Consider the following 27314-nt stretch of genomic DNA (forward strand, 5'->3'; position numbering starts at 1 on the left):
TCTAATATAATATAATATAAGACCGGGTCTTATATTAATTTTTGCTTCAAAAGACACATTAGAGCTGATTGTCCGGCGAGGTCTTATTTTCAGGGAAACACTGTAATTATAGGACAGCATACTATATGTTGTATTTATCTTTTCTAGAATATGTTTCCTTGTTTAGTTCATTGGTGGTAAAGCTTGAAAACTGGTGAAACTGAGGCACAATAGTGAAAAGGAATGAAGGCAATTTAGAGTAAACACAATGGTTGATGCTGACAGGTAGTTTGGTGCTGGAAGACACAGAGGATCTTACTAATATCAACCATCCTTGTAATAGTCTGAAAAGTCTGAAAAGTAATCCCACTAAAGCAGCATTGTCCAGTAGAACTGTCTGAAAATGGTGAAATATCTTCTATCTGTGCTGTCCAGTACAGTAGCCACCAGCCATGTGTGGCTAGTGTGACGAGAAACTGAATATTTAATTTACATGGTGATTGAACTCAAATTAACGTATTTTTTTTCCATGAACAGAAAATATGAATTGAAGCAAAGGTGTCCAACTGAGGTACACGTTATTACCATCTCTCATTTTAAATTTGACTATGATTCATTTCCACTTAACTTTGGGTTTCTTTCCGGGATCAATTTTATTGTATGCATGTCTTTATTTTAACCCTGGGAGTCATAGTCCTCTGATCTCCAGAGCGCCTCCAACCCCTTTCAGGTGCTGATAACGGTGCCCAAGATGCAAGAGGCAGACTAGGCAAAAATAGCCATAATATTGGGACTTCTCCGTGAATTGCGTCCTTTTCCACAGCTCATCTTTATCGAACACCATCCTTTCAAGTCCCCATGCTTCTTCCCCCTTCCACAAACAAGAATAACAAATTCCTGCTTTGCTTGTCCAAGCTTCAGATCCAGCTATACCTACGTAAATGTTTTTTGACAAGAGTTTCAGAAGGACGTGTGCACCCCCTTTCAATTTTGTGTCTTTCCCAATGGTCTCTTTCCTCTTCTAATCAATGCTACTTAATGTACTTCTCTTGCTGGTTTAGAACCTTCTGTTTTAATATCCTTGTACTTAAAGAGGCTAAATGGTTTTTCCTGTAAATGCTTCAGACCATTTTGAGCAGAAATGAATTTAACAAAACCACTTAGACTGTAATTTCTGCTTTGCGTTTCTCAACAAGATGGCTGTACTTAGTTGTAGATTTTAATACAAGCAGCACAATAAGCCAGACTGGGTATTAAGCCCTATTGGCTTGCAAACACTTGTGTTTGAAAGCCCTTGATTGGAATTTTTATAACATCTGAAAAACCATAGGGTTTTAAAAACTTGAGTTCTTGTGCAAATTGTTGGCTCAAGGAAAGATTTCAAGTTGTAGGGTGGGTTGGCCGAACACGTGTCAAATGGTTGTAAAACGTGTATTAGAGGCTGTGTTAGAGTCTGGTGCACCTGGCTAAATCCCATCAATCCTCAATATCCAAGGAAGCGAACTGGTACCAACAAAGCTTCCAGGCTGGGAAAGTGTTGCTCTTTATTGGCTGAGTCACCTCAAATACGGACTAGTCAAAATTGCAGTGGCCTCGTGTTACTCTGCCTTTTTAGAAGAGCTTTAAGCCTTAGCAAATCAAGAGCACAGGTATTAACATTTCTCACTGTAGTGAGACCTCACTTAATGTCCTCGACAGGCTCTGATACTTTAAGTGAAACAACACATAATGAAACAAATTTTACCACCAGCTAATGGATATGAAAAAATTTAAGTTCCCACAAGGATGTTGAGAGAAACGACGCTATTCGAAGACTGGCTATAAATGGTAAATTAAAGGCAGGGCCACTCAGGTCAGGTCCAGAGAACCCCATGTTACATGGCACACCCCCAACTTTTTTTTTTTTTTTTAATTATTTCTCCAAAGAGCTCAAAAATTTTCACTGGTCTTTCTTACATCTTTGCCTAATATCCATGAAAGTGCTTAGGAGATAGGATTGCTCACACAGACGCTCAATACGAAAACAGGGAAACCAAAACCAACGCTGTTTAAAATAGGGGTTAGGGCCAAAGTCCCTGCTTCATCAGTTTCCTTGATTATTTCTCCTGGCCATGACAATCCTGGAAGGAAGTCCAATGGAACACAATCTGTAAACTGACCAGAGTTACTACTAAATATAGGCGGGATGATAAGATTTCTGCTGAGATAGTGAGATGCTACCTCTACCCCTAAGACACTTTTTATGGTATTCTAATGCTACTTGGCAAAGCTGTCGCCTCTCTCTCTCTGTCTCTCTCTCTACATACACACATGCACATTGAGTCTCTTAGACCTCAAAATAATTCAGGAGTTATGGCTTTAAATAAATGGGAATTTTGGAATAGATTGGGCCTTTCTGAGCAATCCCTCAAAAAAAGGGGGGAGAAGTGGCAATGATTTTCTTCTACTCACCAGGAGCTCCCAGGAATAGGTTATATGGAAATATAAACATCATCTTCAAAATTAAAATATGTATATCGAGAGATGAGAAATTCAATCATCCTGAAAACAGGAAGAAACAAGAGAACAAGTGATCAAACCTTGAGATGCCAAAAAACAAAAAGGGAATATATGACCTTACAGTACCTTCTTCATGGATGGCTTGCAAGGATTAATTAAGTATAAGTCTGTAAATCTCTTTGAGTCCTTTGCAGAAAGAAGCCATTTAAATATAAATTACAATTATGCAGCTTGTATCTCGCGTGTCAGACACACAGGGTTAATTGTGTCCGATGTGTAAGTTATGCTCTCTGTGTGTTATGATGATAGGCTCCCTGACCAAACTTCGTCCTTTGACCCCGCTGGTAGGTAGAGATTTACGGTGTTACATGTGCCGTCTGAGTGCAGGCTGCCTCTTTGAGCCTCAGCATTGTGACTGAAGAAGCCAGAGCCTCAGTGTATGTCTCTTCTTGGACTAACAGGGTGGGGATTGGAGAACAGGAGTTGGTTAGTAAACTGAGAAAATAACTTTCTACTTTCTTTCTTTCGATGTACTTTCCTTTAACCACTTATTGCCTGAGAGGTTAAAAAAATTAAACTGAGAGAAGAAAATATTTTGACCATATTATGTGTTAGTTTCCTGGGGCTGCTTTAAGAGAGGGCCACAAACTTGATGGCTTTTATTTTATTTTAGTGGGGAATATTGGGGGACAGTGTGTTTCTCCAGGGTCCATCAGCCCCAAGTCGTTGTCCTTCAGTCTAGTTGTGGAGGGCGCAGCTCAGCTCCAAGTCCAGTTCAGTCGCCATTTTCAATCTTTAGTTGCAGGGGGCGCAGCCCACCATCCGATGTGAGACTTGAACCGGCAACCTTGTTGTTGAGACCTCGTGCTCTAACCAACTGAGCCATCCGGCCTCCCCTCTGGCAGCTCAGCAGCAGCTCGTTGTCTTCAATCTAGTTGTGGAGGGCGCAGCTCACTGGCCCATGTGGGAATCGAACCAGCAACCCTGTTGTTCAGAGCTCGTGCTCTCACCAGCTGAGCCATCTGGCCGCTCCCTGGGTGGCTTTTAACAGCAGACATTTATTCTCTTTCAGTTCTGGAGCCTGAAGTCTGAAATCCAGGTGTTGGCAGGTCACATTCTCTCTGAAGTCCTTTGGAAGAGTCTTTCCTTGCTTCTTCCTACCTGTTATTGGCCCCAGACGTTCCCTGGCTTGGGGCAGCATCACTCCAACCTCTGCTGCCATGTTTACATGGCCATCTTCCTTCTGTGTCTGGGGTGTCTTCATATGGCTGTCTTCTCATAAGGACACCAGATATTGGATTAGGAGCCTGCTCTACTCCAGTATGACCTCATTTTAACTAATTACACCTGCAACGACCCTGTTTGCAAAGATCACATTCTGAGGTACTGGAAGTTAGGACTCAACATCTCTCTTTGGGGAGAGGGACACAGTGCAATCCATAGCACTAGGTTAGCTTAATTTTCAAAAACATTTAGGAGCTGAGCCGTTCCCTCATATAAAATATCACGGGGCAGGAAGCCCAGCCACTTCAGCGTCTCCTCGCCCCTTCCCACCTGTGTGCGAGCTCTGTAGATACGCCAAGGAGATACCCCCACCCCAACCCCCTGCGTCATGTCTCAAGGGATGCAGCGTGAAAAGCTAGGGAACTCGATTTTTCATTCAGTTCCTTTGTCAGGTAAAATCCCCTGTCTTTATAACAGGCAGCTTCAAGGACAATACATTCTGAAAAATAATCTGTTTATAAAGCTTTTTTGAAAGCGGTGCATTTCCTTTGTTTACTAGTTTTAATATGAAAGAAATAGAGTCTATACTGGAAGCAAGCCACCTCCAGTATCACCTTAGAATTGTCACCAGCAGCCATTCAAACAGAGTTAGGTGAAAAACTTACTGCAGATGGAGTGACTTTCCTCCCTCCTAAATTCGAACAACCATATAAAATTTTGGCAAACAGTCCAGCCTCTAGAAGCTAACTTCCTCCCTCCTTTCATAAAAATTGGGACCGTAGAAACTCATCCTTGAACGATAGAAAGACTGGTCTAGAGCCAGTCCCACCTGCTGGGTGGCACCAGACCCACTAACAAAACCAATTACTCCCAACAGAAACCTGACAGAAACTCCTGCAGCATCCTTGGGGATGGTTGCCCAGGCCCCTGGGGAACAGGCAGCCTGGCTTATCAGTCTTTGGGAGACTGTGATCCCCCTAGCAAAGAGAAACCGTTGTATTTTCAGATGGCCGAATGCTGTTGGAAGAGCAGGCTTTGGGAAAGAATACACAAAACAGCCCAAGGGAAGATCCTAACTTTCACTCCATAAAAGGAGCCTTTAAATGGTCTCCGTTGATCCATATTTTTAGAAAATTGTTTTGTCTCAGCCTGCCTGACTGTAATACTGTTGCCAGAACCAGCAATGAAAGGGAGATAAACATGGTGTTGGGATCTTTTTATGCCTCCCATGAAGCTCTGGATGGTACAAATCATGCCTGACAGACTTTGATTAGCAGCTGCTCAGCTCCACTCAGGAAAGGAGTCATTTATCTGAGGCTCGTTCTCCCTTCGTAAATAAGCTAGAAATTTCCACGTTGGCGGTAGTTCCTCCGGAGGAAGCCTGATCTAAGCCATGTCCTTCACGCCACTGGCGACTGCTCTGTTTGTAGCCCTATGGGGGGGCGGGTGCCAGTGTGGTAGGACACAGTGGCATCCATGGGACCAACCGGGCAAGTGTGCGACTCACGCATAGGGTAGCACTGGGTGGCCGCTGAACCTTTTTGAGGGTGACGTGCCCTGTGCCATTCAGAGCAGGTGCTTTCCTTTCTGTGTGACAATGTGGTGTTGCAGAGAGAACGATGGACAGAGGGACAAGACGTATTAATGTCTGATTCCTTTCCTGTGACTTTGCGCGTGTCACTTACTCTTGTTGAGCTGCAGCCTAGATTCGTTGATTCATTCTTGTCAAACAGCTCCACGTACATGAAAGGGAAAAGAGTGGTGTGCCACACATACCTGAAACGGCAGCAGAAACCCCAAATAGCAATGGTACTCCAACTCCATGTTGGAGAAAGCATTTTTATACAAAATACAGTAAGGCCATCTGAGAAGTAGCATGGAAAACGCCATGACCATGTTCAGGGAGGAGTAAGGAAGCCGTGTTTCAGAGGAGGGCTGATTTCAGGTGACTCCATAAGGTGGGAAGTTCAAACCTCTTCATCTTTAGGGATATATGATGGCAAAGTTGGAGATTATATCATCTTGAGGGTTCCTTTCAGCTCTTATATTTGGGAACTCAATTCACAAACCATAAGGCCCCTTTTCTGAAGAAATGAAGGCCGACTTCCTTGGCCCGGAACGACTGCCCTGCTGTACGGGCCGTGGCCGCTCCCCAGCCATTTAGCCAGGACACCCCGCTGCCCCCTCGACTGCCGACGTGGTCTCGTTTCCTGTCCCCACATTTGCCCCGCACCTGCCCCTCTCCAGGCCTGTTTTCTTCAACGGAGATGGCTTCAACTACTTAGAATTCCCGATTCTACCTGCTGCTAGTTCTGCTGCAAAGATGCAGCGTTTACCCCTTTGGGGGTTTGTTTTTTCACTTATTTTAATACGCCTCTTAGGATAATCTATTTGAAAAAGACATGAGTGACTCCATCGTGTCTGCTTATGTTAATATTTATAACACTCGGAGTATTTTGCCCCATTGTGAAATACTTTGTATTCACGTTTCAGTGTCTGTTGTAAAATGTTTTATATTTTTAAATATAAAAAAGCACGAGAGAGAATGTTCTACTTTAAAAAAATTGAATTAAAATGTAAAAGATTTATTGAACTGACTGGAAACAAATTCTCGAGTACTTTCAAAACTTGTTTGGGACTCATTGGTAAATCACACATGGAAAAATAAGAAGTTTCATTTTATCCTTGGCATTTCCAGAGGGAAAGAAGACAGAAAAGGAAAACCAATATCGCTGTCTTGAAAGCAATTGCTTCCAAATTATTGTCTGTCAGCTATTCCAGATGGCTTTACTGGTTTTTAATGGAACTTATGGTATTTTTAAAAGACCTGAGGAAAATAGGTGAGGTTTGTCTTTCCCTGATGTCCCTGACAGTGGAAGAAGGAAAAAAATATCCTTAAATAATTGTTCTAAGTACATTGGCCACTCGTACCCCCTCACTTATAGCACCCATCAAATAGCTTCTGGTACGTTCCTGTGCTCTAGCTTTTTAGTGGTGAAAAAAGTGCTTCACGAAATAATACACATCCTAAGCCAGAAAGTTAGTAGAAACCTGTGCCAAATGTCTTATATATTCTAGTTAAATATATATGTGTGTGTATGTATAATTTATATATGTTATATTCAAATAATAATATAGGCTACATATATGATTATATATAGTTTTTATATATGTATGTACATGTAGACGAGGTCTGACATTTAAGTTCGCGAACTCATCCTAGAAAAAGTGCTCCATACCCCATTGCTGAATATCACTACGGTCACCTTCGAAGTCCTCCCCTTGGGAAGCTGTGCACCGACACCAGCGCCTAGTCCACCCTTCAAAGCAATTTTGGAACTCTTTTTCTGGAATGGCCATCAGAGCTGTTGTTGTATTAACCTTGATGTCCTGAATGTCATCCAAATGTCTTCCTTTCAATATTTCCTTTATCTTTGGGTAAAGAAAGAAGTCATTGAGGGCCAGATCAGGTGAGTAGGGAGGGTGTTCCAATACAGTTATTTGTTTACTGGCTAAAAACTCCCTCACAGACAGTGCCTCACAGACAGTGTGAACTGTTGCATTATCGTGACACAAGAGCCATGAATTGTTGGTAAAAAGTTCAGGTCATTTTCGTCTAACTTTTTCACACAGGCTTTTCAGCACTTCCAAATAGTCAGTTTGGTTAACTGTGTATCCAGTAGGTATAAATTCATAATGAATTAGCCCTCTGATATCAAAAACAGTTAGCAACATCGTTGCAACAAGTTCATGAACGTAATTGTCAGACCTCTTGTGTGTGTGTGTGTGTGTGTGTGTGTGTGTGTGTGTGTGTGTGTGTCAAACAATCCTGACAGCAGCCCTAGGATATGGATTTTATTACTATTTTACTGATGAGAAAATACGCCCACAAGAAAGGCCAGAAAATAACCAGGATCCCAAAGCCAGAGGGGAATGTGGTCATACTTCCCAGGCTGTGCTCTGGCTCGCCCTGTGACATCGTAGCAGTGTTTGTGGAAGGTGTGTGATATTTGGTTCCCACCATCACATCCAAACCAGTTGTAAAGACCTAGATTTAAATCTAGCTTCTGCTGTAGTCGTGTGTCAAGACACAAGATCCGGACAACTTCGGGCTTTAATTTTTTGGTTTGGAAGCTACGTATAAGTAATATCAGAATATCTAGAACTTAAAGAAAATGTGCCATGTCACTACATGATAGGTTTATTTTCATCATGACATAGGATTTTGACTTGATACTCCCTGCATTCCATTTTCATAAGTATTTTAAGTACTTCTTCCATTTGCCTGAGAGCCAAGGCTTCCAGTGGTTCATTGGCAGGCTGCGAACTACACAGAAGCTGTAGAACGTCTTTCACTATTCATTTCATCACATGTAGATTTTATTACTTTTAGAAAATATGCCTGGCATCCTACTTTAGTATTGTCATGGGCCCCTGGTTGAAGTAATTAAGGAACTTAGAAATAAATAGAATGATAAACCATTTCTTACCCTGACACTTTTTTAGTAACAGCTTTATTGAGAGATACTCACATACCATAAAATACACCCATTTGATGTATGCAATTCAATGGTTTTAGAACATTCACAGAGTTGTACAACCATTATCAGGATTTCAGATTGTGATGAAACCTCACCCCCACCCAAACCAGCACCCCCAATCTTCCCTCCAGTCCCTGGCAACCAGTAATCTGCTTTCTGTCTCTATGGGTTTCATATGAATGGATCACATAGTATGTGGCCTTTTGTTACGGGCTTCTTTCATTAGCGTAATGTTTTCAGGGTTCATCCACCTTAGAGCATGTGTCAGTGCTTCATTCTGTCCACGTAAGAAACGTCCAAACCTGTAGAGAATTTTTATAAGTTTATTTGAACCAAACTGACGGCATATGCTGGGAAGCAAGATGTCAAATGCTTCCTATACTGACACTTTTTTCTGAAGTCAAGTAGAAATGAATGAAGAAGGTTTGGAAGCACAGAAGCGGCCGTGCTTGGGCATTTGATGTTGGTTAAAGGCACGTGTGGGAGAGAGGTGTGGTTCTGCCTCCGTGTATGGGCATGTCAGAACTGAAGCAGGCTCCTAGAATGGAGCACACAGGGAGGCTGCAGGAAGAGCCCCGGGAGCTCATCACCCTTTAGAAGATGCCTCCCTCTAAGCTCTCTTCTGTCCTGGCTGCACCCATGATGTTTGGATAGCAGGACTAGGAAGGGAATATTCTCACCCACATTCTTTGCCTTTCCCTGGGCGTATCCTGAACCTGCACGGCACCCTCACTGTCATGTGTGGACCATCTCCTGGAAAGTCTGCCACTCACTGGGCAACTGGCACACGTGCTCGGATCATCACATCACCCTTGAGGGGTCCACACTGGCCTTGAGGGAGAAGCTGTGACTCAGTGACTGACCTGCCGGAGGCCACCACCCACCTGGGCAGAGCCTGGCCCCACAGGGCAGGGCCTCTGGCCCCCAAACCTTCTGCCCTGTCCCTACAGCAGGCGTCACCGTCAGGACCCCGCTTGAGTTCAAACCTAGCCAGGGCCTTTATTCAGACTCTGTGGCTTTAGGTACCAGTTAAAAAAGAATAAATGAATGTTTTCTGCAGGCACGTGAAAAGATTCATTCTCTGGGCCGCTTCTCCCCAACCCACAGCCCAGCCTCTCTTTTCTTCCAGGGGAATTTGGCTCCTCACATCCCACTAGTTCCCTGCTCAGCCAGGCCCTCCCCTGGGCCCCCAGCCGTGGGGCTGCTTGTATCAGCCCGATAAACAAAGTGTTTCCTCATAGCCTCTGCATGGAGCTAGGACAGCCGGGGTCCACTGTCATCGCCATTCAAACAGGACACAGCCCCCACATCACTCCAGTTCTTGCAGGAGGCTTTGTTGCAGGCGCGACTCTGTCTGTGCCCGCCGTCCCATGCCCCATGGCCTGGTGTCAGCTCACCCAGGGTCTGAGAGGATGGCACCGTGAGCCACCTGGCAAATCCCTCCACAGGACTAAGGGGAAGGGAGCCAGGAGTTAGTGCTTTAGCAGGATGCGAAGCGAAGCCCGGAGGTGGCTGGGGGCAGTCTAGTTTATGATGCGATGTGTCAGGATGTGCGACCTGGAGACTTCACGCATGACGTGTGTGCCCACAATGCCAGCAGCAGTCTTGGTGGTGGTCTGCTTCGTTTTCATAAAGTCCCTGTTGTATAACTGAAACTAAACATTTAGAGTGTTCCTTCCCTTTCTTCATCGTTTCATAAGAGGGAAGCCACTCCTGTGTGCTCTGCGCTGTGCTCTGAGACACTCTGCCTAATCCTCTCAACAGCTCAGGGAAGAAGCCCTGGCAGATGCGTTTTACGGATGAAACTCTTGGGGTTCAAGTTTACGAGACTTGCTCCATCGGTATCTAGTAGTAACAGACCCAATATTCAAATACAGGACTCCGACTCCACAGCCCTCGTTCCTTACAGTTCACCTCTGGAATACTTCCCTGAGTGAAGGTAACCACAGCTTGCCAACATGAACTGACCGAACTCTGCTTTGGACTCGTTGCATTTTCAAAGCAGAGGCGAGCAGACGTCAGCATTTGCAGTGTAAATGTACTTATAACTGGGTTTTTTGGTTTGCTTTTCCGTGTCTGGTCAGGCCTTCTCTGACAGGATATTGTTGGAGCCTAACCCGGCTCCCAGAAAGCTTCCATCTGGAAGTGTGATGATTATGTTAGCTCTTGTTTTCTTACTTAGGGCATCTCAGGAGTGATTTGTGTTATAGAAAACAGCAGTGATCCTTAAGAGAAAATCTGGGCACTGAAAACTCTGAGCTGAGTGGCTGGGCCATGCTGGAACTTTTTATGTTGTTTTCATTCCGTGCTTTCTTGTGAAGCTCTTACTGGTATTTCCGGGTCAGAGAGCTATAGCAAGTGGACCCTATTTTGGGTTGTAGGGTGGTGGTTTGAGAAATGTTTGCATGGCTGATAATGACTGTTGGGCTTAGAGGTTTTCGTTGCTCTATATAAGTCACATGTGTGTAAATGTGTATATATATCACTTTCAGGTGGATGGCATCCAATTTATTGCCACCAAAGCTGTAGAGACATAGCTCTGGCTTCTGGGTCCACCTTCTTTGACTGGCTCATAGTTCTGTGTAGACTATTGGGTAAAGGGAAGGAAAGGGGTTGGAGCATGAATAATGAAAAGAAGCTTCATATGTACTGATGTTTGAAAGCTACTGTGAAAAACGTCCCTCCCCCCCAAAAAAAGATAAACCATAGATTGATGGATCAATAGAAGAATGGGAAAATAGATAGCTATGCGATAAAGCAAATTTTAAAAATCTGTTAATTATAGAACTTAGGTGGTTGGTGTGTGGGAGTTCATGATACAATTCTTCGAACTTTTCTGTAAGCTTGAAATATTTCATAATACAATGTTTGAGGGGAAAAAAGAAGACATGTCATAATTCTTAGCTGTAGAGTATGTGGTCAGTTCCAGAAACTGTATTTGTTGTGAAGATGTGAGCAAGTAATAAGTTGGAGTGCTCGGCTTTTGACTAGGTAGTGTGTGTGTGTGTGTTTGTGTGTGTGTTTGTGTTGAATTGGTGCGCTCCTGTAGCTGCTAATGATGACTTTGAAATTGGCAGGTGTAACAAAACGAGATGTCTGCAAATCTAACACCTTGGCCTCTGGGGTACAATATCACAACAATATTGACACAAAACTATTTACTGAGCCCCTGTCTTATGCCAAGCACTGAAGTGGGCACTGTTATTAAGCCTTTTCTTTATTTCTAATAACGATGCTAAAGATATTGGCACCATGCGTGCTGATTTTATTTTATAAATAAACAGTCTCAGCTCAGAGAAGTCAAAACACACTGCTCCACATCACACATCTGGCTAGGTAGCATCAGGATTCGAACCTGACCTGATCAGCATCAAAGCCTTCTGTCCACCAGCCCCTCGCTGCCGCACGTGTGGTCTCAGACAGCATCCTGGGCCTCGCCAGGCACCGGTCCAAAATGCCAGAGATCCACCCCTGCCCAGAGCTGCAGAACTGGAATCTGCATTTCGACAAGCCCCCAGCTGTGTTTGGTGTAGGTTGGTCTAAGAAGGGCTGTCCAGTACCACACTGCCCTGGAAATGTGGGACCATGTCTCTGTTTTGCCCCCCATGTGACACCACAATCAGGGGAGGCTGGCCCTGACTGATCCCAGAGGTGCAACTGCCATTCTGCGCTTCGGTAACTTCCTTCCTAGGAGTGCGTCTCAGAGGGAACACAGTGAACCAGGTGTCCAAGCACCGAGCACGAATCTGAAGCCCCGAGTCGGCCCAGCTCTGCCTTGTGGACGGAATCAAAGTTCTGTACAGATTTGGGAGTTTCTTACATGGACAGCCTCTGGTTATCCGCTCGACGACACTCAGATCTCCCCACTGATCTGTCACTCCATTCCTTTACCTACCAAGAGGGGACATCAGTTCTGACTCTGCCTGCCTCACAGAAAGGCCAAAAGTGCCTTTAAAAGTAAAAGAAAAAACAAAACAGACAAAATGTTGTTATCCTTGTAGTAGTATGAATTCTTTGCCTACATGTGGAGGTCGTCAGGCTCCGTGTGGCACTTTGACTGGTGCCTGCGGAGGTTTGCATGGCTGATATGCCCGTTCGGGCAAGAGCTCGTTGCTCACAGTTCCAGGAATGTCCTTGCTGGAGCGCTCTCTGCATTCCATCTAAGAAGAGGACCTTCTCTGAGAGAGGAGGACTCAAATTCAGGCAAGTACGTACATGTTGGCTTGTACCAAATCCAACACCTCACCCCAAGTGCTGCACCGAGTCCAGAGTTTAACCATCAGGACCATCCATTGGACTCTTGCTATGAGGTACAGTGCCCACCTCTCTACCTACACTATCTCATTTAATCTTTGCAACAACCCTGAGAGGTAGGCATTTCCCCATTTTACAGATAAGGAAAACTGAGACCTAAAGAAGTGAAGTGGTGGGACTGAGGTGCTCTTAACTACCAGAGTTGGAAGATATGGCTTTCAATCAGATGTAATTTACCAAAAAACCATCATATAGAAGTTGCAAAATCTCCCCCCAAAACTTCATTGTTTGAAACAACTTTATTTTTTTCTGCCAGTGATTGCCTATGACTCTGGAAAGAACAAAGATGACAAATCACTCATGGCTAAAATTAGCTTGTGAAGTTTTTGCTCTGAGCTAAGAAGCAGGTATTTTGGCGGCTAACACACACTGTACGTCTTGTAAACAATAATGTAAGCGGAGCCACTTTAAAATGGAGGTGGAACTGCCATCCCAGAGGAACTGCCTGGCACGTCTGATGCCTCCAACCTTGGAATGTTAAAACAGGACAAAATAATCTTTGAATTGGACCTAAGCAACCTTGTTTCCCAAAGAACTGTTTGCAAAGATAACAAGAAAGAAGTTATTATGACTACCGGACTGCAAATTAAAAACAGTGTTTAGAATTAACATCACTGTGTTATGTTACCTGCACCAATAGAAACACCTTCCTTCTGTGGATGCAACTGTTCTTCCCTTTCTCATAAATTCCCTTTCCCTTTCTTTGTCTCCCAATCAGAACACTATTTGGGGTTCTGCCTGAATGAATGATTTCCAAATAGCTATTCTTACTGATCTCATGTAAACACTTGTTTGCCTCTCACTTGGAACAGCTTTTTTATTTTTAGGTTAACAGTCTTTTGTGTCTTCTAGAAAAAGAGAAGAAATGGGAATCAAGGAGTCATTTAGGAAAACACTTTAAGAAACCCTAAAGCATGTTCTCTTCTGCAGGATATTTTCAGCAAAAAAACAGTCTTGTGATTTGTGAAAACACTTTTGATAGCTCCGAAATGATGATACTCCTGTTTCATGTTGTGGTGTTAGGACAGATATGCATTCCTTGGTTACACTTCTGGTGATAAAGATAACCTCTCATCTTTATGTCTCAATGTGCCCTTTGTGTGCTGGCACTCACATCTGGTTCCCATCCCAACGGCACCCAGGGAAGGCGGAATCTGTAGGGTTCCCAAGAGCCTTGCCTTTGGTTCCAGGCAGCAGTAGCGTCAATCCTGGAGAAGGGGTGACTTGAAGTCTCTCTTGACCTTCTGCCCCATTCGTCCTTCTCCATCTATATTCAGGGTTCAGTGCATGTGGGGGTGTGGGAGGTCAGCCCAGAGCTGGATGGTGAACCCTTGGGGACTTGGGAGGCATTTGAAGGTGGGTCAGGAGTGCTGGCAGAGGGCTCAGACCTGCAGATACGTCCCTGCAGCGGCCACTTAGTGGTTTCATGAGCGTGAGCCTGTTTCTCTAGGCTTCTGTTTTCTCCTCTGCCAAGTGAAGGCAGTTACATGTTCTATATCATCTGTTATATAACTATTATATAATCATCTGTATTCTGAGGTGCTTGTAAATACCAAATAAGTAACATTATTTACTACTTAGTATTTAACAAACACCTGAACCTCTGAGTTGGAAGCATGTGACCATACGAGGTCAGACAATTAAGTTTGTGAACTCACCATAGAAAAAGTGCTATATACCTCATTGCTGAATATCACTATGGTCACCTTTGAAGTACTCCCCTTGGGAAGCTGTGCACTGATGCCAGTGCTTAGTCCACCCTTCAAAGCAATTTTGGAACTCTTTTTCTGGAATGGCCATCAGAGCTGTCGTCATGTTACCCTTGATACCCTGAATGTCATCCAAATGTCTTCCTTTCAATATTTCCTTTATCTTCGGGTAAAGAAAGAAGTCATTGGTGGCCAGATCAGGTGAGCAGGGAGGGTGTTCCAATACAGTTATTTGTTTACTGGCTAAAAACTCCCTCACAGACAGTGCTGTGTGAACTGGTGCATTGTTGTGATGCAAGAGCCATGAATTGTTGGCTAAAAGTTCAGTTCGTCTAACTTTTTCATGTAGCCTTTTGAGCACTTCCAAATAGTAAATTGGTTAATGTCTGTCCAGTGGGTACAAATTTATAATGAATGATCCCTCTGATATCAAAAAAAAGTTAGCAACAGCATTGCAACAAGTTCGCAACTTAACTGTCAGACAACAACGCATAGCAGAGTTTCTGGCCTCCCAGAAGATATAATCCTTACGAATAACTACAGTGCAAAGTGGTAAGCCCCAAATGCATGGTACAGAGTGCATCTCAATAAGAGCTCATGAGAAGGGGTAAAACCTGGAGCTCCCTGCTGGAGTGGTCATGGCAGGCTGCCTGTGGAGGCTTCTAGATTTTCACAGTTGGTATTTTCATGGGAGAGTCTGAGCATGAAGTAAGGAGTGAGAGTATCTCAGTCAGAGAAAATGGATTCAGCTTTCAGAGATGAGAAGTTCAAGGCATCCAAAGAACCAGAAATGGATGCAGTAACCAGGGATCCCCATTCAGAAATGCCAGGGCCCCTTAACAGGACTGTCATGACTCGACTCTCACGAGCGTAGGCTCAGTGTTGGCACATCTTTCAGTTATTCAAGAGACATAAGAAATCTGTATTTGTAGGAAAAGTTCTGCTTAGTAAAACATGATGATGGTCACATCCCACATGTCGGGGGCTGAACTCAGATTGTGGGTGGTGAGCGCATAACCTTGGAGTGGACTCGTCTAAGCACTGGGATTATAACAGGTGGAAAAGAGCCCTGGACCGGACCTGGGGGACCGGGGATTGATCTGGGCTTTCTGTTCTTGGACAAGCCTCTTCAATCTGTGGACGGAAAAGGGGCCACAGCTTAAACCTGACGAGCTCAGGAGACTGAAAATAACCACATAGGATGGCATGAACATAAAAATTGCTAACTAAGGTGGGCCATGGCGGGAAGTCACATCCTTAGCCTCTAGCTTTCTTGACAAAGGTCATTCTTTACCTTAAGTGAGGCTGTCTGTTGTCTTTTTGCATCTAAGCTAACATAACCTTGGAAGGTCAGAGTAATCCCTTTCCTGACCCCCCAGGGGGGCAAAACCCACTATACCAGAGCAGGAAACTACAAAATCCCTCATTGTTATCTTGTTCCCCAAATACCATTTCTATGTGCTGTAAAATGCTATTAGCTATCCTGTACCCACCAATGTAAAAGAAGTGTGTGTGTCTCCATTTTGCTTTATATCCAATCCCAGAGATTTCCCTGCTTTGCTTTTTCCCACCCCCTTAATCTACAACCAGTGGATTTCATGTAACACTCCTCCTTTGATTCTAATGTATAAAATAAGTTGCAAAGCGACCATTTTTCGGAGCATTTTCTCAATCCGTTGAGAGACTTTGCTCCCCAGCAGTTGTCGTCAGTTTGGCTCAAATAAACTCTTATAAGCTTTCTCTTAGGCTGGATGTCTTTTCATCGACACATCGTCTTCTGTGCCTCAGTTTCCAGAAAGCACTTTGAAAGAAAGTGTGGTTTACGAGAGAGAGAGAGAGAAAGAGAGAGAGAGAGAGAGAGAGAGAGAGAGAGAGAGAGAGAGAGAGAGAGAGAGAGACTAACCTAACCTCGTCCTTATAAAATACTTAAGTGGTTTCCTCCTCATTGTGCTTTCAAGGTTTGAAGAGTTGTAATAGTGGCCCTTGCTTGCTCATTCACTCCCCACCAATGGATTTATTTTGTTACATTTTTGTAAAGGGACCATTATCTAGGGCTGAAAAGGGACAAATATCGCATACATACATTAGCATATGGAGACTTGGGAATGGAAAAGTGCCAACACCTTCCAAAGAGACATCCAGATAATAGGCTACAAGACTGAGCAGTTTTCATGAGAAAAGTAAAGAAAACAATTTCCCTCAGTGCTTGCCACAGAAAGGAAGATAAAGGAACTGGAGGAAGGATAAAAGTACCCCCAAAACATAAAAGACGCATTGATGAGAAACGCGGTGCGATCACTGAAAGGGCATAGGTGGAAAAAGTCACACTGTTAAAAAAAAAAACAAAAAACAAAAAACGCTGTGGAAAAAGAATGGGGCAAAGTCATGGAGAAAAGTGAGATCACATGAACACTTTGAAGAGTGGCCTGGAAAAAATAAGGCTTTCTGAGTTTAACAGGAGGACTCTATTCTTACTACCTGTGGAGAGCAATTGGCATTAGCTGACAGAGGTTTCTGTTGCCTTTTTGGCAGGAGCCGAATTATTATGTTAATATGCTGCTGGGCTAAGTGTTAAGTAGTTTGAATAGAAAGTGTTTTGCGGGAGGGAAAATTCCCAGCATCGGGTTCTTACTTTGACCACTGAGCTCTTTACAAACTTCAGACTTCATACTCCAATTCTAACAAATTATTAGTATCATGGCAGATACTTCCAGCATTGTGCAAAAACGAATACAGTTTCCACTAGAGACTCTCTCCCCGGGGGTGGCTTACAGGCAGGCAAAGCACACGCGGCACAGTAACCCACGTGGAGCTAAGGCAGACCTCATCTAACACAGCGTCCCTGCACAGCTCCCACGCGCCCGCCCGTCTCAGTGCCCGCTAGGCCATCTCTTCTCGCTTAACACTGGCTTCTCCTTGGAGGTCATTCCACTGACCTGGCTCTTCAAATATTTAATTGCCTGGTACAGAGTGAGGCCAAAACCCTAGGGTACTCAGGTTGAAATGGCCTAATAGTCAATGCATTATGCAATTTTTTAAAGAATTATTGAGTCATTTGTTGGATTATGTTTTTTCCTTTTTTGGGGACAGCATGTCCCCGAATTCCTAAGGCCTCCTAGAAAATGATCTTCCTCGTGATCTACTGCCTTCTGATCGCTGATTTCAGCTGCTTACATACGGGATGAAAACTAAAGATTGAACTAATTTACTCTAGCTTGTGATTTACCCATGATCCCCAAGAGGTTGCAAAGTCTGGAGGATTGCAAAAATAGATTGCTTCTTAATTGCGGAGGAGCCTGTGGCTGCAAATGGTCTCACACCTCCGCCAACCCTCCTGGGTTCCCACCTTCCTCGGGTTCTTCCCTGACTTCACAGCGTCTTTCCTCGCTTCCACTCCTATATTCAGTATTTCCCAAAAGTTCGACCATGTGACTTTTTTTCATGATGTCATTTATGGCCGTGACACAGGAATGTGGTTAAAATCCCACATTCCTGAGCCCATGTGGTAACCATAAGCTTTACAAATCTAATAAAGAAAATCCGTCCAAATAATATAAAAGCTTTTGAGTCAGAAGATTCTAATTGAGCCATTTACTTCCCAGCAGCAAATTTATCAACTAGAGCTATTTAAACTCGTTAGGTCACTACGGTATCATTTGGGCAACCACTTCTGATTCCAGAATACTCTGTAAGCCCTATTTCAGCACACAGTATGTCACTGAAAGAATTCCGCCTAAGAAAAAGTCTTTAAGAGTTTGAGTCAAACTGATGACAATTGCCAAGAAACAAACTACAATGTTAGTACTTAAGTATAAATGATAAAATGCTAGTCGACTCCAATCTAAGGTCAGTTAGCTCACATTTGAAATACCTCCTCTGAAATCCACACCCCACAAGAGGTTAATTCGCATAATTTCGCCAACCAGAGGCCAAACTACAGAGGTGGTTAATACAAAGCCTTCTCATATTACTATCTACACTTACCCTAAGGTCTAATAATTAACGTAAGTTGTATTAGAGATCATTTGTAATTGAGCAAGTGGATGATAGTCAAGTACTGGTGTGGGGACAGAGCCCCAAAAAGCAGTTTCCAGGCTCTTGCCCTCATGTGGAAAGGTGCTCACTCGGGTAGTAAATGGCCATCAACTGTGATCGGATGGCCATCAGCTGTGGCTAGTTGACCGTCAGCTGTAACCAGTGAGCCATTGGCCACTAATATAACTGCTGTGGCTACGCTAGCAGCAAATGGGGTCTAGCAAGAAGATGGTGGCTGAGCTAGAAAGAGTGGCTTGCTGTTAGCACAGCGGATTGCAGCTAGCAAATGAGGTGGGTTGGCAAAGAGAAGTGGACGGCAGGTTGTGGATCGTGTGGCTCCTGCTTCCTGTGTCTCCAACCCAGCCGCCAGCGAGACTATAGTGGTATGACTCCCCTGTGTATGGCTCCGTGGGTGTTCCTTTTCGGCCTCACCATGTCCTGCGTTCTTATGTGGGGAGCGGGAGCTGAGACCCCGCCTGACACCCTGCATGACCCTGGGGTAGGATAAGAAGATGTGTATCAGCCCCTCTGCCTTTGCACAGTTTGGGAATGTACCAGGATGTGTCGGTTCATGGGGGTGTCTCTGCATACTGCTCAGCGTAGTGGCTGGGGGTGGGGTGGGAAGCACCCCTCCTTTGATGTCTGTGAGAAAGCTGTTTGTATGGGTTATAACTACTGGGGTTACCTATCGAGATGGGGGGAGAAAGACCAGAGGGGGACAGGAAGGGACTCAATCCAGAAATAGGGAAGGTCCCCTCTGGATACATTTGGGGTCCTGTCATTCCACCTCTACATTACTATATTAATGGGTTTTCTCATTTAAGGGGCTCCCTCATTTGGTACCTTATAATTCACAGTCACTCCCAGGCAGGGATGGTGATCTCACCCACCAGACTGGACATGCGTTATTCCTCCTGCCCAGCACACCTGGGGGCTCACGGGCGATGATAACACGTGCTGTTTGATCTGACCACATGTTACTCTCAGATTAGCCCTCAGATTCAATGGTGAGCGCTTAAGTCTCATTCACCTTCTCATAAAACTACGGAGTGTATTACGTACTCTTTGATGCAAAACTAAAGACTCACCACTGGAAAGCTGTCAACTCAGAGCAGCCCCCATGATAACTTAATTTCTGTTAAAATAAAACCGTCACTTTCTTCAGCCTAATCGTCAAACCTGTTGGTCTTAGCTACAAGGACGACTTAGACCACAATTGGTATCTGCCTTCTAGGCTATTTCTGAGAGAAGCGTATGCTCCGTTTCTCAGCTTCTCAACGGGGCTTTACAGCAGGTGGTGCAAGTTCGATCAGTGAGCCAAAGTGCTCATGAAAATCTGTATGTTCTTGCTACCCCTGGTAAAGTCCAATGATGCTGAAACATTCTATTTTGATTCTTAAATTGGGAAAACAATCTAATGAATGAGGAAGCATAACCTATTAGGCACTTCTGCTTGCTCTTGAATTTCTTGTTTACATGGACTGATGGTGGAATTGGTTGGCTTTTTAGAAGAGTAATTAAAAGGGCGACTGGATTGCATTTCCTAAACAGGATTTGCAAGGCTTTTAATGCTTTAAAAAGCAAAGTTGGAACCAAACTGAGCTGTCTGTCAAGGTTTTCTTCTCTCTCGCTCTCTCTTTCCTTTTAAGCAGAGTTGAAATTGTTCTTGGAATCAAATTAACCTTAGATTGTTTGAGGAAGCTGTGGCTGGTGCCTTCTGAAAAGCAGACACCTTTGTTATATTGTTAATATTGATCCCCCCTCCACACACACACCTTTATCTAGGGACGCAGAGGGGTACCTGTTAAGCCCTCTTGTCTTATCTCTCCGCAGGCTTGTTGATTGGTGCTGGCTGTGCCCTGTACCCGTTGGGCTGGGACAGCGAGGAAGTCCGACAGACTTGTGGCTACATTTCCGGCCAGTTTGACCTGGGTAAGTTGGCACTCCGTTTAGAAAAGAACCTATCTGATCTTTCACAGAAGCAGAAGCTGGAACAGGGATGTGGAAGAAAAACAGATACGGGTAATGCAGCCAAGCAGTCACGTGTAACAGGACCCATACTTTCGTTTATCCTAGTTAGCGAAGAGTTACTGTTTGTCTGAACTATGCGAAGTAGTGTAGATACGAGGAAAAGAAATGACCCTTGCTCTGAAGAGTTTATATTTATTAATTCATTCAAAACCACATATTTAGTACTCATTGCATGTGCTAAACATAACTATGGAATTCACAGTCTATCTGAGAAGAAAAAGCAAACAAAACTATCAACAAAATGACAGTAGGGGCTAAAGAATCTAAAGGAATTTCCCTTCAGGGCAATAGACAACTTGGGAAGGGATGAGAATCAGCTGGGTTTTGAAGAAAGTGATGCGTGGCGATTATCTGACCGTGGACGGAAGCACCTTGCAGGTAAGCATTCTGGGAGGAGGCAGGGATGAGAAAAGCTCACCAGGAGACCACAGAGACTCCATGAGTACATAGGGGGGAGTTCGCACATTGATAAGGACTTGTGAATTTCTCTGTGTACTAATCAGAAAATTGCAGATATTTTTCACTTGTAGATGTAGTATCTGCTACTCAGCAATCTATAATATTTTTTTGCATACTACTGCATGGTTTTCACCGTTATAAGTTATAATGATGAGATAATATTTCACTTGGTTGAGAAACCTACATTTATTTTGCCACTGCCTTATTTCTTTCTAGTTGGCCATTTATAGTCTATTCCAGTTTCTGTTATACACGGTATAACAGAAGTTAGACATGGTATAATAAGTAGTTTAATGAATATATGTCTTTTCCTTGTTGACTTATTTTCTGAGGATGTTTTTCTACAATTAGTGTTACCAAACCAAAGATTATGGACCCATAAAATACTTATTGCCAAATGATAGAAAATATAATTTCCCCTAATATACGGATAGACAGATTAAGTTTTTGACAATTGTGCCTAATGAGTTACTCACTTACACATCTCCTCTTCTCATTAAATATTTCACTCTTAGAGGAAAAATTTTGAGAGAATTGGTGTAATGGCAGTATTGCTATATCCCAAATTATTTAAAAAGATTTTTATGTTAGAACGTCTATGAAAAAAATTTTTATTAGATACTGAAAAAAAATGGATGGATGTGATACCATATCAGAGGTCTGTGAATTTGAAAATGAAGCAATCAATCTTTGTTTGACTCAGTGGATGACAAACAGCCTGCTTCCCTCAGAATAACATGGGCTCTTTTGGTAGAGAAGATGGTACTTGAGATACCAGCTAATTTGCATGAGCAGAAAATAAGAGATTTCCCTCTGCCCGTTCTTCCCTTCTGATGATGAGACTTCCTTAAATCTGGGTTCGTTTGTGGTTGCCATAAATGAACAGAAGGGGAAAATGCTGGCACAAGTTGACTATCAGCGTTTTGTTTTCTTTTTGTTTTTGCTTGTTTTTTTGGAAAGGAAACTGTGTCCAGGGGAGGTATTTTTAACATAGTGTTTGGCATTTTTCTTCCTCTGGTGTTTGAGGCATTCTTGGCTGTTTCATACAGGCCTAAACTTGATTAGAATACTCTTCTTGCTGATCTCTTGTTACTCTGTGTCGCTACACTAATTAGCGGGTTATAATGAAAGGCAAGTCTTGTTTGCATTTTCATTACTGCACCCCCTGTTCCTTATCTTCTCAGCATTGTGGATTAAAAATGTGAATGTCTACCTTAAACTTAAAAACAAAACCAAACTCTTGTCTTTTTACTAATGGTAATAATGTCTTACATTCTTAAACTCACTAAAGCCGTTTTAACAATTTAAAAACTATAGTGTCCTTCTAATTTTTGCCTTTTTATTATGAAATTTCCCTTAGATTGCATAATGAGAAGGAAAAAGACAACGACTGGCCTCAGTTACAGATAAAATGAGTTCTAAGTCCCCTGAAGAAGTCCTTTGAATGTAGCGAGTTGGATTTCTCCTGGGCTATTAATTTGTGCAGACTCTGCTACCTTTCCTTTGGGAAGGCCTGAAGAAGCCATGGCTAGACATAGCATTACACCCAGCCCACCAAACCGCCTGTGCTTCAGATCTTTAAAGAATTGTCGCTGTCCCCTGAACACTGAGGAAGGCTGACCTTCAGTGAATGAGTGACGTGACAGATGATGGAGGGAGCTAGGGAGGGAACCTAGGACTGGGGTTGACAGCCACAGCATGTGTGGGAAAGGGAGCGTTCTCAGAAGGACGGCTCCGTGGCCCATTCCTGGTGGCGTACCCACGGCTTGCCACGGCCACACCTGACCTGCCGCTGCCACTTCTGACAATCTGCGCTCTTGTCTGCCTCCTCCCAAAGGAGACAGTGTATGGGCACATCATCCTCCCAAAGGCTGGGAAATGTTACTGTCTGTGGAATGTGGGCCGCTTGCTGGGTGTGCTATCATCGAAATGTTGTCACTCTCTCTGGAGCACATTCTGGAAGACATCATTGCTTTTGTTCCCACGTGACAGATTATTGGAGGAGTGTGTTCATTCAGTTATTCAGCCAGCAGATATTTATGGGGTACTTCCAAATGCCAGGCCCTGGGCTGGGTCCTCGGGATATGGCGCCCCAAGGAATTTAAAAAGACACTATTCACTGCTCTCAGGGAACTTAGAAACCAGCAGGAGAGGCAGATATTTAAGAAGATAATCTTCCTCGGAAGTGTGTCAGAAAGGAGAAGGTTGGCATTGTGGTTGCGTGGCCAATGCTATTCCATTCTCGTTGGTGAGTCTAAACAGGGCTTGGCAAACATTCCTGTAAGAAACAGGTAGTGAATATTTTCAGCTTCGTGAACCATATGTTCTCCATTTTAACTATTCTGCGGTTGTAGCATGAAAGACACTTCAGGTATGAATGGGTGGGACTCTATTCCAATGAAACTTTATTTATAAAAACAGGCTGTGGGCTGTAGTTTGAGGACCCCTCATTTCAACCAAAACATCCCTGAGCTGCCAGCAGTGTCTTCATTCCATGGGTGTACTCGTTTATAGATCCCATCAGCCCCCAGGGCAGCTGGTCAAGACCTCGGTCATTCTAAGACTCTGCACTGAGCAGCCTCAATTAATTATCCTAGAGTTTGCTACAGGAAGGCTGCGATTTTCTTGGTGTGCAGTGGTGTAAAATTCGGTGGCAAGCACTATAAATCAACCTTGGTGACCCCGCCTCTTAACACTAGCTTGGGCTGGGGAGGCTGAAGCCCATTTGGGTCAGTGAGAGTGAAGGAGATACGTCCAGAGTCTTCTGAGGAAGAAGGGAAGTACATGCCTAAGGGAGAGGCACCCAAAGCTATGCTCTCCCTCCCTCTGGTGACCATCTCTGAGCAGGTAGAGTGGCAGGAAGGAGCAGCCTGGGATGCAGAGCTGGGCTGTCACCCCCGAAGCAGGCCTTCCCTGTGGGCATGTCCAGGTGGCATGGAAGGTAGGCCGCAGAGAGGGCAGCGGGAGAGCCAGGAAGGAGGCACCTGCAGATCTGCCTTAGGGGCTGAGTCCTTGTTCCAACAGGTCTGAATTCCACGTCTTGGCCATGGAAAGCAAGACTTTAGTTTAGCGAGGGTAGGTAGGGCCCCAGGAAAGAACATTGAAACTGTATCCAGAAATATAAGTAGCTGTTAGCAAGGACGGGACTTCATAAAAATTTCACATTGTGGTTGTAATGTAAGATGGTAAGAGTCTACTAGAATCTATTTTTTGAAATGCCTCCTTTCTTTAGAAAGGTGATTTGGGGAAAAAAATTTTTTTTTTTTTACCTTCTGTGAAAATAATTTTATAAGGCTATGGATTATTTCTCAAGCGTTTAATTATGGCAGAGCCTTGCACAATTTTGCAAAAATACTCACGTTTACAAATGAAAGGTTGTTACTCTGCTTACCTTTGGATACGCTTATTTATGAAGAACCAAGGAGCAGGTTTGAATGCACATATTTTGAAAACAGGGAGAATCCAAACAGGCTGCACAATGAAGCTCTAAATCCCCAACCGAAATTATGTAGTTTGCTTTGACAGTAGCTCACAACTTTTAGCATTAGAATCGGAGGTAGACTTGTTGAGAATGTAGATGTCTGGTTTCTGTGCCCCAGAAAATATGATTCTGTCATTTCTGTTTTCAACAAATATCCCTGTCATTCAGGTACAAGTGGTCAGTGATCATACTTGGAAAACAACTGCCCTAATTTATGTAGGAAATGAATTTCTGGTGCTTTGCTGGATATCAGTTTAACAAATATTCATCTTGTTTTATATAAATTAGGTGGCTCTAGCTTTAGGTTATAAAAATCCAACTCCACCTGGCTTAAAAAAAAGAAGATATTGAAGGGCTCCTCTTACCAGAAGGGCAGAGCTAAGGTGAACTGCAGCCCTGGCTGGTCCAGGGTCTCAAGGGTGTTGTCCATTTCAAGTTGGTTTCATCCCGACGCTAGTTCTCCCTTTGGTCACAGGTGACCTCATTTGGCATGTGTGTCCTTAAGAATCCTTGTCACATCAAACCAGAGAAGGTGAGCTTCTCCTCTGGTGTAATGGAATAAAAATCTGTCCTCAGTCCAGTAGGACCAACTTTGTCATATGTCCACTCTTGAATGAATAACCCCTCCCAGGGAATTCCATGTACTAATTGGCTTCTTGTGGTCCAGCTTGGATGTGTTCAGAGTTTTATAGACCCAGGTTTTACCAAGAAATACTGGAATTTGTAATTACAAGATGAGGCTAAGAGAAGAAAAGGCATCTCAGTCTGTCTTTTGTTGTACTTGTCGTGCCCTGTACTCCTTCCGTCATGAAGCCCATGAGTGTGGTTAGTAATGGATTAGGCTGTGTAACAATGTTACACAGTAACATTGTAACAATGTTAACAATGGTGATTTGATTTACTACTTTTTAAGACAACAAAACCAGTGATTAGACTAATACGTAATGTAGCACAGCATCTTCACATAATAAAAGCCCACAAAATAATAGTTTGCTACTATTATTCATGTTATATGTGCAGGACCATTTTTAATGAATATTGTTGATCAATATTTATTCTTCTTTTACATTCCATAACTGTAACTTTGTGTTGACACATTAAGCATAAGGTCTTTATGATCACATTGTCCAATTGATTTAATTCATGCCTCAGAGATATTTTCATCTACCAATGACTTTTCTAATTATGTCCTTATCAAAAGTACTGTTTCTATTAATTTGTCTTGCTAATTTGCCAAGTGAATTTGAATAATTATTGCTTTCATTTATCTGTTTCATTTGATTAAGAGGCCATCGTGTTTCCTATTCTTGAAATCATGATTGGCTTCTTAAGAACAGTACCATAAACTCTGAAAACTCAGAACCTCTCCGTGATGGAAAAGACGAGAGTGTGTTCTTCCAAATTTTCCACCCCGTGAAGAAATCCCTTCTCCACTAGACTGAACAGTCACAATCCCACTTCTCTCTGGACACGTCTCCTTTAGCTCAGTGACTCCTCACATATTTTCTCTCCTCTCAAATCTAATTGCACCTGAGAAAAACTGATTTGCAAGTTATGGGGAGGTCAGTGGGAAAAAATGGAAACAAAAATATAAAATTTGTTTTTTGAGCTTTTTCAAGCTTGTGTGAGTGGGTGCTTCATAAGCTGAGTGACCTGTTTTCTTGCATCCACACAGAAGTCTCTGTTTCTGGGGACAGGAGAAGCTGCTGTCAGATTCTGTGATACTTAACAAAACAAGCATCACTTCGGCCAGAAGTTAGAAGACGCCTGTGAGGAATGTGGCCTTTTGAGGCTGCTCATGCCCAGGCAGTCCTGGCAGCTGAGGCTCAGCCTGGTGGCCCGCGGGCATGGGGGCTGTGCCCCAGAGCTCAGCTTGCCTGCGAGCTGCCTGTCACTTGGTCCAGGAAGAGACCCCTAACACTCGATGCATTTCTGGCCATTGCTTAAAGTAAACTTACGATCCTATTCTGAAATTGCTACGTGGGAGACCGGTTGGCGGTCAGGCGTTGGATATGCACTGCGATTGTGCCAAATACAAAGTTTTCAGAGCAGCAGTGGTGTCCCGCCTCCTCCGTCGCTGTTACCTGGATCTGTTCCAAACTTCTGACACTAAGTCCAAGTCTCTGGAGGTCATTCAGAATGGCCAGCAGGTGCCTGCATTCCCTCCCGCAGAGCACTAGTGCGGGAGGATGACACAGGGACGCCAGGCAGCAGCTGGGAGTTAAACCAAAATCCAAACTGGGTAGGCCCAGGGGGACCCAAGGGAATACTGGAATGTGCCCTAAATGACTGGGAAATCCCCACAGGCAAAGGAAGCCCAAGTAGCCAGTGATGAGGCAAAAATCCTCTGCCCTGTTTAGCTTTAATCCCTTCATTGTAAACCCCAACTCCATTTCCTCCTGCCTTCCTGTCTTGTCACAAGCACTCACAGCAGGAATGGCCTGGGGACAATGTTAATTGCACATAAAAATCCTGTAGTCTTTCTCTTATGGAGCGCATGCTTTGCTTGTGTAAAAAACCCTCCTAGGTCTCAGCCTGAAAATCCCCTTTCCTTCAGTGGGACGTTTCTCATATGGAGTATAGACCCGGTTCATCGTGGTATGCCCGAGGAATTCTGTGGAGGAAAACGGGCCCTCTCAGCCCGTGCACTGCTCTGGTCCTCTGCGGGAGGCGTCCTGGAGAAGATGGAGAACGTCTTCCACCCCCATGAGCCCCTGCCTGGCACACATGGCCTGCACACATATTCTCCTCACTTACCATTTACACTATTTTGTGATTAGTGCCAGCATGTCATCTTTATTTAAGTGGATTTCATCTGTAGGCTGTTTGCTTCGTTGGCTGTGGTGGTGGGAATGGGGGTGGGGGTTGTGTGGTACTGGCCGGGGCCGGAAGGCAGGGACCTCGTCAGTGACCCTGCCGTGTGTGGATTCAGCACGGTAACACGTGCCCATGGAGTACAAGAGAGTGAATGCATGTTTGCATGAGAAAAATAACACAACAAAAATTACCATACGCTGGTTCCTCATTTTTCCTGTCACACAA

At 43.9% G+C, this 27314-nt stretch overlaps 1 protein-coding gene across 2 annotated transcripts in view; it reads left to right on the forward strand.

Moving 5' to 3' along the window:
• The window catches only part of LHFPL6 (LHFPL tetraspan subfamily member 6), a 217942-nt gene that overhangs the window by 174740 nt on the left and 15888 nt on the right, over window positions 1-27314 (forward strand). For both annotated transcript variants that reach the window (XM_033104912.1, XM_033104913.1), the window contains exon 3: window positions 20135-20233. In XM_033104912.1, coding sequence (XP_032960803.1) covers window positions 20135-20233 — 99 coding nt within the window. The remainder of the gene's footprint in view (window positions 1-20134; window positions 20234-27314) is intronic.

Source organism: Rhinolophus ferrumequinum, chromosome 4 (genome assembly GCF_004115265.2).
Source record: "Rhinolophus ferrumequinum isolate MPI-CBG mRhiFer1 chromosome 4, mRhiFer1_v1.p, whole genome shotgun sequence".
In the NCBI taxonomy this organism is placed as follows: domain Eukaryota; kingdom Metazoa; phylum Chordata; class Mammalia; order Chiroptera; family Rhinolophidae; genus Rhinolophus; species Rhinolophus ferrumequinum.